The sequence below is a fragment of the Crinia signifera genome, chromosome 11 (assembly GCF_055691185.1).
Source record: "Crinia signifera chromosome 11, ASM5569118v1, whole genome shotgun sequence".
Lineage (NCBI taxonomy): Eukaryota > Metazoa > Chordata > Amphibia > Anura > Myobatrachidae > Crinia > Crinia signifera.
In genome coordinates this window covers 103,119,640-103,132,417 of record NC_139227.1, presented here as the reverse complement: position 1 = coordinate 103,132,417, position 12,778 = coordinate 103,119,640, and the positions used below count along the sequence as shown (strand labels likewise).

At 48.7% G+C, this 12,778-nt stretch overlaps 1 protein-coding gene across 4 annotated transcripts in view; it reads left to right on the top strand.

Moving 5' to 3' along the window:
* The window catches only part of NAV2 (neuron navigator 2), a 426,783-nt gene that overhangs the window by 390,626 nt on the left and 23,379 nt on the right, over window positions 1-12,778 (top strand). For 2 of the 4 annotated variants that reach the window (XM_083164058.1, XM_083164055.1), the window contains 6 exons: window positions 475-1,162; window positions 1,864-2,316; window positions 5,546-5,611; window positions 7,014-7,058; window positions 8,590-8,750; window positions 9,027-9,215. In XM_083164058.1, coding sequence (XP_083020184.1) covers window positions 475-1,162; window positions 1,864-2,316; window positions 5,546-5,611; window positions 7,014-7,058; window positions 8,590-8,750; window positions 9,027-9,215 — 1,602 coding nt within the window. The remainder of the gene's footprint in view (window positions 1-474; window positions 1,163-1,863; window positions 2,317-5,545; window positions 5,612-7,013; window positions 7,059-8,589; window positions 8,751-9,026; window positions 9,216-12,778) is intronic. The other 2 variants (XM_083164056.1, XM_083164057.1) reach the window with 2 other exon arrangements.

Below are 12,778 nucleotides of genomic sequence, written 5' to 3'. Positions count from 1 at the left end.
GAGATTGTACCAATACTAACATTATTCTTACGACTTCTGTAAATAATCAGCTTAAGTATCATCACATTACGGACCAGGGATTGTCTATGACTTGCGTGTCTGCGGCTTAGTAATGTTATATAGTGGCTGAGCCCCTCTAAACCGTCTCATATCCTTTCTGTGTGATCATAGAGAAGAATCACACACAGGACATTGCAGGATGAACGGGGGATCTCTGCTCGGGAACGTTGCCTCCAGCTGGGTTATATGTTATATATCCGAGTCTGGGAAGGGAGCTCAGTCTCTTTGTGGGTTTATAGACTTATTCTGAATAGAGAACTATGCTGTGCTGCTCTACACTATGATGTACTGTACCGCCAGTGATTAATTAAAGGCCACATTTGTATTGTTGCCAGTCAGGTGCCCTGATTATTATATACTGTATATACATGTGGCATACTTCTATATTCTCCTGTTCTTTCTGCAATGTTACAGGGAAGACGGATGATGCCAAGGTATCGGAGAAAGGCCGCCATTCTCCGAAATCCGCTCAAGTGAAGCGTTCCCCATCCGACACGGGGCGCAGCAGTGGGGATGAGACCAAGAAGCCCCCCAGCAATACCTCAAGGACAATTACTGCCAATACAAATACTTTTGGGTTTAAAAAACCTGGTAGCACAGTAGTTGGCATGCCTATAATGACCACCAGCGGTGCCACCATCACCAGCGGTTCTGCTACTCTGGGGAAAATGCCAAAGTCTTCAGGGCTCATCGGCAGGTCTTCCAACCGCAAGGCAAGTGTGGAGGGTTCGCAGAACCACGATGATGGCTACCTGCAGCTTAGTGCCAGAACTAACCTCCAGTACCGCAGCTTACCCCGGCCCAGCAAGTCACGTAGCGGCACCGGAAACCGCTCCAGCACGAGTAGCATTGACTCCAACATCAGCAGCAAGTCTGCCGGCCTTCCCGTCCCCAAACTGAGAGAGACCACCAAGGTGACTCTGGGTAACTCCGTATCAGGGCTCCTCAACCAAACCGACCGGGAGAAAGGAATCTCATCGGACAATGACAGCGTGGCTTCGGGTAACTCTGTTAAAATGACTTTGACGTCTCACGGGGCTCCTAACAGTACTCGTCAGCAAGGGAACAAGTACCCGGATGTGTCCTCGCCAACACTGCGCAGGTAGGGGCTTATTCCCAGAGCACATTATATAGTAACATGGTGGGGAGAAGATGGAAGTCTCCCAGTTACCACAAGCGGGCGCTGTTGTGTTATAGTCTAAGGGGGGGGGTATTCAATCCGGGATTTCCATTGTCAGAACGTCCCAACAGTCGGAATTCCAGATGTTTTTTTTCTGATACGAGACTTAAGCTGGCCATACAACTACAGATATATTGTCCGATCTGGCTGGTTGGAACAAAAACCTGGTAATTAATGAGAGCAAATGACAGTTGACCATTTCCTTTGAAATGCTGGAGAACTGCCAAAAACTGTCATTCAGATATTACCAGGTGTTTGTTCCAACCGGCCCAATCTGACAATCGATCTGTAGATGTATGGCCAGCTTAGTTCAATGTTCCAATTGTCGAGTGCCAGAAAGTCCGTAAATTGGCAGAAATTGCTGTGGATTCGACAATTCCGATAATGATATACTGTAGTCAACATTGTGCATGCAGCAAAGATGATTGGGGGTCATTATTGCGCTGGAGCACGTGTCACTAACAATATTAAGCGATATCTTACTATATAAACCCTGCAGTGCTTAGTACTAGACTGTGCATCTGCATATTCCTTGTTTTCTGTGTAGAACTACAAGTAGCAGCACGACATGCTTTTATTAAAGATTCATTTGTTCAGAACTAATTCTACTCCCCCATTTGCAGGCTGTTTGGCGGGAAGCCTAATAAGCAGGGCTCTGTGACCACTTCGGAGAACATGAAAAATTCAGTCATTATTTCCAACCCTCATGCCACCATGAGCACCCAGTCCCACCCGGACTCCCCCTCTGGGAGCGGCATTCTGAGCAGTGGTGGCAGCAGCCCCCTGTACGGCAAGAACATGGATTTAAACCCCTCCCCGCTGGCATCCAGCCCCGGCTCTGCCCACTCAGTCCCCTCAAATAGCCTCACCTGGGGCACCAACGCCAGCAGCTCATCCGCCGTAAGTAAGGACGGCTTGGGATACCAGTCAGTCAGCAGCCTCCACACCAGCTGTGAGTCTATAGACATATCTCTAAGCAGCAATAATTCTCCCAGCACGCTGACGGCATCGCCCAGGGATGACTCCATGTCTGGCTTTGCGAGAACCAACAGCGCAAAGACTGCCATGTCCGAGAGGTGAGTGGTACAAATACTTCTATATTACGGGTGGTCGCTGATTTTAAATCATTGTCTTTCTTTGAACAACGCAGCAGTGTTTGCTCAGGGAATAATATAGAAGTTGCTCAGTGAATGGTGCCATATATCTCTGAAAGGTCAGAGGTGACTGCTGCAGCAGCTCTGATCGAGCAGCGTCCTAGACTCTATAGAAAGTGAGGCTAGAAGCACTGATAATATTTCTAGGTGCACTCTGTTCATTGCACAAAACACGGATAAATTCAGCAGAAACGCTTGTAATACAGACAGCCCCGATGCGCCTGCTCGCTCTGGAATTATTAATGCCATAAGTGAAAATGAACACAGTAGTATTTTTGGCGAAAAACAGAAATGTTGTTAATGAGTGGAAGGGCTGGAGGTGGGGCATTTGCAGTGGTTGGAGGCGGGGCATTTGCAGTGGTTGGAGGCGGGGCATTTGCAGTGGTTGGAGGCGGGCATTTGCAGTGGTTGGAGGTGGGGCATTTGCAGTGGTTGGAGGTGGGGCATTTGCAGTGTGGTTGGAGGTGGGGCATTTGCAGTGTGGTTGGAGGTGGGGCATTTGCCCAGTACACCTTGGGAGAATTTTCCGCCTCTCCACACTCCCGGACCTACGTCTAGTCTCCAGAGGTGCCTCTCAGAGTGAAAAGTAACAAAATCAGAACATAAGCCCCAAACACTCATTTTGACACATCCCTACCCACTTCCACAATCCGCAACATTGGATAGAACGCACCAAAATTGGGACAGTTGTGAGGCCCATTGGAGGCAGCCATTTTGTATGCAGTTAGTATATGAGAAGCAGCCTATCATGTCACTAGGAAGCAATCACATGATCAAGGCATAAGTAACTGTCTATTGACACAAGGAGGCCACTTATACAGTCTGTGGACAGAATTGTACGGACGTAAGGCATTGTTGTCATGGTGACGTTGAAGCCTCAGAGTAAACACAGAAATTTACGTGTGAGCTCGGTGACCTAATGTGGGTTCTACAGTTGCTCCCCATATACCCACTGTATCGTAACTGTGACCAGACCTCTGTTTTCTAAGGGTTCTCTTGCTAAATGAAAAAGTTGATTATCCGGTCTTATGCTAAAGCAGCAATTCCCCATAGATGTATTTTCTTTCATTAGCAAATGAGGTTCTCGTTAAGCATATACTGTATATCTTATCATTTTTCTTAGCTGTCCTTCTGCAAATCATTTTTTCATTTTTAAAATATTTCTGGAGGGTAACATAGCCGCCAGTCACTGATACAGTCAGTCTGCTACACAGACATAGACTCCTAGGCATCATGTGATGACGGGATTTAAAAGTACACAGATCTCTGAGGGGTGTTCCAAAGCCTCACTGTTCACTTCATGATGTACGATGTGACTGTGGTTGCCATGGTAGACACACATTACTGCAAAGTTAATATTAATCATTAATACAGTAGATTTGTACCAGGCACACACCTACACTGTGACCAAATGCCATTGATGGAGCTTACTTTCTTTTTAAGGTATCCTATTTACTATACATACAGATAGCGGTAGATGCTCAAATTAGTTCAGTAATACTATTCAGTTGCATGCAAGGGAGGGGTTAATACTGAGTAAGTAACAAGACATTGGTTCCCCCAGCACACTGAATAGTATTAGTAACCAATCTTGAACACTACATGATAATAGAATTCAGAGATATTGGTTACATAAACCTGCGCAGTTGTATGGCATGCCCCCAAGTCGCGTCAAGGCTTCTCTGTATATTGGGGGTCCCTAGCGCTATATCTAGGTGCAGGGTGTGGCACCTCAAAAACTATCATAAGCTAGGAAGCCCAGTGCGGCATGCCAGTGAGATACTATAGTGTTAATAATTAGTGATAGGAAGCCGAAGCTATATATAAAGAGAGATAAAATAAGAAATGGAATGCAATTAAAATAATAAAAAGATAATGTTAGTGAGGGAAAAGTGTTAATAGAATGTAAGGGCATGCCGCACTAAAGCCACCCAGCCCAACCAGTCCAGGGGCACCGCACCCCACACCACTGTTACCCTAAATTGGGTCTACAATTAACCAGCAAGGAGCCACATGATAATGGCTCCTTACTTGATCTATCTGAACTAAGAGCTACCTACCTTGGAGCAACCCCAGACTACTCCATGTGGCATATCAGGACCTGCATCTCCGCCTAATACAAGCTCCTCACTGCCTCTAACAATATACATACAGATAGTGGTAGATGCTCAAATTAGTTCAGTAATACTATTCAGGTGCATGCAAGGGAGGGGTTAATACTGAGTAAGTAACAAGACATTGGTTCCCCCAGCACACTGAATAGTATTAGTAACCAATCTTGAACACTACATGATAATAGAATTCAGAGATATTGGTTACATATACCTGCGCAGGTGTATGACATGCCCCCAAGCCACGTCAAGGCTTCTCTGTATATTGGGGGTCCCTAGCACTATATCTAGGTGCAGGGTGCGGCACCCCAAAAACTATCATAAGCTAGGAAGCCCAGTGCGGCAGGTATATGTAACCAATATCTCTGAATTCTATTATCATGTAGTGTTCAAGATTGGTTACTAATACCATTCAGTGTGCTGGGGGAACCAATGTCTTGTTACATCCTATTTACTATACCATAATCTTGTGCCCTGGTTTTGTAGCACTGCGTAATTTGCTGGGGCTGTAATAATAAACTGCTGATCTCTAATAACTGACCAGTAAATGAAAAGAATATCGAGCAGAAAGCTGCCTAATTTGCCTTTGATCACCCACAGAACATTAGCTCTCCCCTAAAAAGACTCCGCTATAGGTGGATTCCTGCGCTGGGCCGTCACTGACTTAATACTACAACTGGGGATCGTACCTGCAACCAGGGGGATTTTGCTATAACATCCTTAAACCTGTTTTCTGGCCTTCTCTCTGTAGTACATTGCCCTGACCATGGCGCAGTCTGCGGCAGAGCCCCATTATATTACTAACTGACTGATACACACCCTGTCTGTAATCTATTCCCAGAGGGGTACAGCATATCGGTGCAAGGTGTAATGCCACAACCAAGTAACAATTGTTATCCCAGTTGCTAAGCAATAACTTTTTTTTTTGTAACACTCAAGTAATTACTTTTTTTTTCAGTCATATAATTTTTATTTTATTTTTACTAATATGTATGTTTGTTTTTTTCCCTTCTGCTTAATGTGACCCCCTGTTGCTGTAGTCCTCTCTCTTCTCCGGGTGCTAGTCCCAAATTCAGCAGAAATACTCTGCCCAGGAAGCAGGACAGGTAATGGTGTCTGACGTTGCTGTACACAGCCTGCTCCGCTACCGGTTATGTTGTGTGTCCGCAGAAAGAAGCCGCTGTCGGTTCCTGGTGGCGCTCGCTGGCAGACGGCTTCTTTCCTGGCATGTGGCTTATTTTCGCAGGCTACGTCCTGTCCGCTTGTTATCACGTCTGTCCTGCCTTCTCATTCTCACCTACCCGGATCAGCGATGATCTCTCAGGCTGTGTCTTGTGTGTCTGGACCATGATGTCATCATCTGCAGCGCAGACAAAAGCTTCTCACTTCTGTGTTACATACATAGGAATCCTCATTGTCAGAGGGAGCCGGCCTGGGATACTGTATATATATGCCACCCATGGTAATGTCATCTTCTCATTATGCCCTTGGCACAGGTTCCAGATTAGCAATCAGCTGGAGAAAGTCCAGCTCCTATGTAGTGTGCGCGTCTTTATAAATATCCCCAGTAATTAGCTATATAAAGAAAAGCGCAAGTGAGATATATTTATAAATGACGGTTCCTATCCGCTTAGTTATCGGAAGGTATAATACAGCTCAGCCAGCTATAAGTGCTGCAAATATATGACACCTATTAATGGCCCATCATTTTCAGGGGCGAATTGGTCCACCGGGCAACAGGGGAAACCCCCAGTGGGCTTGGAGGCCCACCCCATCATGAGGATCAGGTTCAAGACGGTGTATTTGCATTTTAGATCTATATTTATCAAGAGTCAGAGACTGCCTCTCCGGCAGCTGGCCACACCCCCTTCTGGGATGGTCACCTACCAATGCATTCCCCCCTGTGGGCCCTTTAAACTCCCAATTTTTCTATATTATGTCTAGAACGGCTGACGGCACGTGACGTCAGAGCTCACCCCGTTCTCAGACATTTCCGAGACAAATATAAGTCCGTCCAGACTGACTTTTATTTGCGATCAGGGGAAAAATATCATTCCATGGTTGGTGACCATGGACGTGGCACAATCGGGGCATAAGTTGATCTTTGGCAGCAGGAGAGAGATGAGGCATACACATTGCCCAGACTACTGTGTAAATGAGCCTCTAATGTTCCCAAATATAACCTACAGTAGAACTTTCAAGGGCTCATTAGAAGTTACAGAGTGTCCCCTCCGTCCTGCTGACTGAGGCAAGGGGGAAAGAAATACAATAAGCCACGCTGCACCTTTCAGTACGACATCCCATTGCCATGTACGCTGTGTGGTTGTTGTATCCTCACAACACTGGACTTGTTGTGAGTCTTCACGTTGCACGTTCCACGTGGTTCCTGTCTGCACGTTTGTGTTGAAGTTTCCCGCTGTCCCCAGGAACGTGTGTCTGGTTCCTCTGCACCCCCTCCCGCCGCTAGCTCTGCCCCATCTCTGAAGCTTTCTCTCCTCTTTGCTGCAGCGATCTTCATCTTGATAGAAACACTTTGCCTAAGAAAGGATTCAGGTATTGCCGCACCCCGGTGACCTTTGCAGTGTGTTGTGCTTTCCAGACGTTGTCATTTATAGTCCGTGTTCCATACAAGTATCTCCATATGTACTATACATTATAGTCCGTGACAGGGTCTCAGGCAGGGCCGGTGTAAGGCTCCACAGCACCCTAGGCAAAACTTCATTACTGCACCCCCCCCCCCCTCCAGTGGCGTAGCTTTTTTGGGGGCGCCCCCCCCCCTCCCCGCCCGTCCGTCCGTCCGTCCGCCCGCCCGTGCCCCCTCCCCCCATTGCCGCAGGCTTACCTGTCCGCGCGTCCCGGCTCCCATCCTGGCTTCAATTAATTCTATGCAGACGGACCACGATAAAATGGCCGCCCCCATACCGCAGACAGTTTCAGAGAACAGTCTGCTTTATGGGGCGGCCATTTTATCGTGGTCCGTCTCCATAGCATTGATTGAAGCCAGGAGGGGAGCCGGAAAGCGCGGACAGGTAAGCCTGGGGTGGATGGGGGCGGGGGGATTACTATAGCACCGCAGCCCCCCCGGCGCCCCCATATGCACAGCGCCCCCCACGACCGCGGGGCTGCGGTGCTATAGTTACGCCACTGCCCCCCTCTAACCCATACTGCCACCAATACCCACTTTCCAACCCCTTAAGTCATACTTGACAAACATTAGGTGGTCCTCCCAGCCCCACCTTGGGAAGGTGGGCAAGTTTCCTGCTTTCCCTGGAGGCAACCCTTTGCCACCCACAACAGAGTACAAAGGGGAGGGGGCAGCAAAGGCGGGAAAGTATGCCTTAAGCGAAAGTATGGAGGTGAGGTCTTAGAAGTTTTGCAGCATTCACCTGAATTAAGTACAACAAGAATCCTCATAGACATCCTTAATTTTTAGGCAGACTTGGTGGCGCCCCCCCAGAGCCTGGCGCCCTAGGCAGCTGCCTAAAGCTGCCTAATGGTAGAGCCGGCCCTGGTCTCAGGCACTTGGCTCCATGACCCAGGGGCTGCCTTGGACCTGGCATATATTGCAGGATGGGATACAGACCCAGTGACCCAGATTCTGCTCCTGTCTACAGTAGTGTGATGTGCAGGATGGGTGTCGTTTGCTGACTGTCGCAACATCAGCGCCGGCTTCTAGAGCACACTATGCCGACATGGTACTTAAACCATTGTAACCACATCTCCAGTGTAAGCTTAAGGTCCAGATGTGTCAAGCTTCAAAAAGTGATAAAGTGGAGAGTGATAAACAGCCATCCAATCAGCTCCTAACTGTCATGGTACAGGCTGGGTTTGAAAAATGACAGGTAGGAGCTGGTTGTTTACCACTCAACGCTTTGTGAAGCTTGATACATCTGGCCCTAAATGTAATGGAATACATGAAATTTATGCGTACTGCCGACAGAGTACCGTGCCGGCGTAGGGGGGCTGAGTATCGCCGTCAGAAACATAACTATATCCCTAATACACGTTGCCCATGTAGGGACTGGTCTGTGCATTTCAACATCCTCACCCACAAATGCTGTGTCCTGTTTCCCCGCTCCGTTAGGTACGCCCCATCTTCTCAGATCAGAAACCAGGATGATACCAAGGAATGGTTGCGATCTCACTCTGCCGGAGGACTCCAGGACACTGCGATTAGTTCCCCGTTCTCCCCAGGCTCCAGCATGATGTCACCTTCCGGAACTAGATTCAACTTTGCCCAGCTCGGTGAGTTTCTACTGGTTGAGCGGTGGCTTTGGCATCTCTGGACTGCGGGTTATGGTCAGGGTTTCACCTGTTAATAATGCTGGTAGAACCCCAGATAGAGGTTTCTCTGACAGTTCTGTAATTGGGGGGGGGGTTATGAAGCCCCTTACAGAGGTGCCACATGGAGGGCAGACGTCCACCTGAGCCACGCGGACGAGTTGGGTGGGTGAATGCAGGGCGAGGTTACCTACTTGTGTATTGGGAGAAGTATCATGCTGATGTCCTGTCTCTTTCCAGCAAGTCCTACAACCGCTGCCCAGATGTGTCTGTCTAACCCAGCCATGCTGCGCACTCACAGCCTGTCCAACACGGATGGCTCCAACGACCAGTACGGCGAGAACCGCTTCAGGAACAGCTCCATGTCGCTGGACGAGAAGAGCAGGACCATCAGCCGCTCAGGATCCTTCCGTGATGGGTTTGAAGAAGGTCGGTGGCTTGGCGGGGTGACCCCTTATAGGCTGACGCTAAATTTCTAAGCAAGGGATTGGCTGATCTGTGATCTGGTGTCATAGCGGTGGTGCACTGCGGCTTCCACTAGCATGTGCCATATATCTGTATATTACAGCACTCAGACCATGACCAAGGATCAGAATAACATTTGTAGGGTCTCGGGGCAACATTGCAATACATCGGAAGGGTGGAGGGTTAGGGTAGAGCCACTCAGCATGTGATGATGATTTACAGTATACAGTATCTGGGCAAGGGGCATATGTACTCGGCGCTCAGTGATTGTGTACTCTGCTCTCACTGATTGTGTACTCTGCTCTCACTGATTGTGTACTCTGCTCTCACTGATTGTGTGCTCTGCTCTCAGTGATTGTGTGCTCTGCTCTCACTGACTGTGTACTCTGCTCTCACTGATTGTGTGCTCTGCTCTCACTGATTGTGTGCTCTGCTCTCAGTGATTGTGTGCTCTGTTCTCACTGATTGTGTGCTCTGCTCTCACTGATTGTGTGCTCTGCTCTCAGTGATTGTGTGCTCTGTTCTCAGTGATTGTGTGCTCTGCTCTCAGTGATTGTGTGCTCTGCTCTCACTGATTGTGTGCTCTGCTCTCACTGATTGTGTGCTCTGCTCTCACTGATTGTGTGCTCTGCTCTCAGTGATTGTGTGCTCTGTTCTCAGTAATTGTGTGCTCTGCTCTCAGTGATCGTGTACTTAGTTCTCAGTGATTGTGTACTCTGCTCTCACTGATTGTGTACTCTGCTCTCACTGATTGTGTACTCTGCGCTCAGTGATTGTGTACTCTGCGCTCAGTGATCGTGCACCAGGCACTCAGTGATTGTGTACTCTGCTCTCAGTGATCGTGCACCAGGCACTCAGTGATTGTGTGCTCTGCTCTCAGTGATTGTGTGCTCTGCTCTCACTGATTGTGTGCTCTGCTCTCACTGATTGTGTGCTCTGCTCTCACTGATTGTGTGCTCTGCTCTCAGTGATTGTGTGCTCTGTTCTCAGTAATTGTGTGCTCTGCTCTCAGTGATCGTGTACTTAGTTCTCAGTGATTGTGTACTCTGCTCTCACTGATTGTGTACTCTGCTCTCACTGATTGTGTACTCTGCTCTCACTGATTGTGTACTCTGCGCTCAGTGATTGTGTACTCTGCGCTCAGTGATCGTGCACCAGGCACTCAGTGATTGTGTACTCTGCTCTCAGTGATCGTGCACCAGGCACTCAGTGATTGTGTACTCTGCTCTCAATGATTGTGTACTCTGCTCTCAGTGATTGTGTGTTTGGCGCTCAGTGATTGTGTACTCTGCTCTCAGTGATTGTGTACTCTGCTCTCAGTGATTGTATACTCTGCTCTCAGTGGGGATTACTGCACAGGATGCCACAGGGGCAGCCACCACTACAACACAGCAGCAGCTGTCAGTCTGCACACCTCACCTTGGTGGACAAATACCTAGTGCTGTACACATTGTAGTGATAAGTGATTACATGTCACCTGTAGGCACTATGCAGCATAATTACATAATGGCCCTATTCCCGCACTGTGTAGTGTGATACTTGTGGGAAAGTTGTGTTCTATTTCCCGTCAGGTCTGCGTGTAGCGCGGTTACTGGTTGGTTACATTGGCGTATGCACCCGCAAACTGACTCATCTATATTATCTTATCATTCATCTAACCCCCGTCTGACACTCATCCCACAGAGCCATAGATTGTCTGTCCCGGCACTGACGAGTCACCTAAAGAAGTGTCACTGTCTGTGTGTCCGTAGACCCCACTACGCTCCCTCTCAGTAATGCCTCCAATGCCTGGTAAATTGGTAAATGAGCCTTCATGTCACGCACTCAATAATCTACCTACATAGTGCATGTATAGGGGGCTGTGATAGCCGTTGTAACTGCTGGCAGCCACAGGCAGGGGATATGCTGTCTGCCAGGTGTTATGCCCATGTGGGGTGTGGTAGTCCTACAAAGGGCATTATGTATCACTGGCACCCCAGGGGTACGGTATGTGGATACAACAGGCAGCAGAAGGAAGCTCAGAACTGGGCTCTGTACAGTGCTGCAGTTTCATCTTCCCAAAGCCCATTCCAGCAATATTGACCCCTGTGAGGCTTAAGACTACAACTCCCAGCAGCGTATATATGACTGTTTGTGCATGTAATAACAGTGGGTATTGTATCTCGCTGTGATGGATGGTTCCAGGGTCTTGTAGCTTTGTAGTGTCCCAGTTGCCCCCTATTCCCCTAGGTGTTGGCAGCACAGAGCTGCTGGTTTTAGCATGATGGCTGTATCAGGCACCATCTGCATACTAAGCAGCAGCCAGAGGCGATGTATGTGGCTTGTCACCTCTGTAGCTGCAGAACACCCCAGGGACTGTAGATGGAGACAGGTGGCTCTACAGGTAACGTCACCGGGTGTTATTGTGGCTGTGTTATTCCCCTCTGATACGCTATACATATCCACCGTACAGTAACACACACAAGAGATGTACAGAGGCAGCACAGAGATGTACTACACCGGGCACAGATATGTACTACACCGGGCACAGATATGTACTACACCGGGCACAGATATGTACTACACTGGGCACAGATATGTACTACACCGGGCACAGAGATGTACAGAGGCAGCACAGAGATGTACAGAGGCAGCACAGATATGTACTACACCGGGCACAGAGATGTACAGACGCAGCACAGAGATGCACAAAGGCAGCACAGATATGTACTACACCGGGCACAGAGATGTAGAGAGGCAGCACAGAGATGTACAGAGGCAGACGCAGCACAGAGATGTACAGAGGCAGACGCAGCACAGAGATGTACAGAGGCAGACGCAGCACAGAGATGTACAGAGGCAGCACAGAGATGTACAGAGGCAGCACAGAGATGTACAGAGGCAGCACAGAGATGTACAGAGGCAGACGCAGCACAGAGATGTACAGAGGCAGCACAGATATGTACTACACCGGGCACAGAGATGTACAGACGCAGCACAGAGATGTACAGACGCAGCACAGAGATGTACAGACGCAGCACAGAGATGTACAGACGCAGCACAGAGATGTACAAAGGCAGCACAGATATGTACGACACCGGGCACAGAGATGTACAGAGGCAGCACAGAGATGTACTACACCGGGCACAGAGATGTACAGAGGCAGCACAGAGATGTACAGAGGCAGCACAGAGATGTACAGAGGCAGCACAGAGATGTACAGAGGCAGCACAGAGATGTACAGAGGCAGCACAGAGATGTACAGAGGCAGCACAGATATGTACGACACCGGGCACAGAGATGTACAGAGGCAGCACAGAGATGTACTACACCGGGCACAGAGATGTACAGAGGCAGCACAGAGATGTACAGAGGCAGCAAAGAGATGTACAGAGGCAGCACAGAGATGTACTACACCGGGCACAGAGATGTACTACACCGGGCACAGAGATGTACAGAGGCAGCACAGAGATGTACAGAGGCAGCACAGAGATGTACAGAGGCAGCACAGAGATGTACAGAGGCAGCACAGAGATGTACAGAGGCAG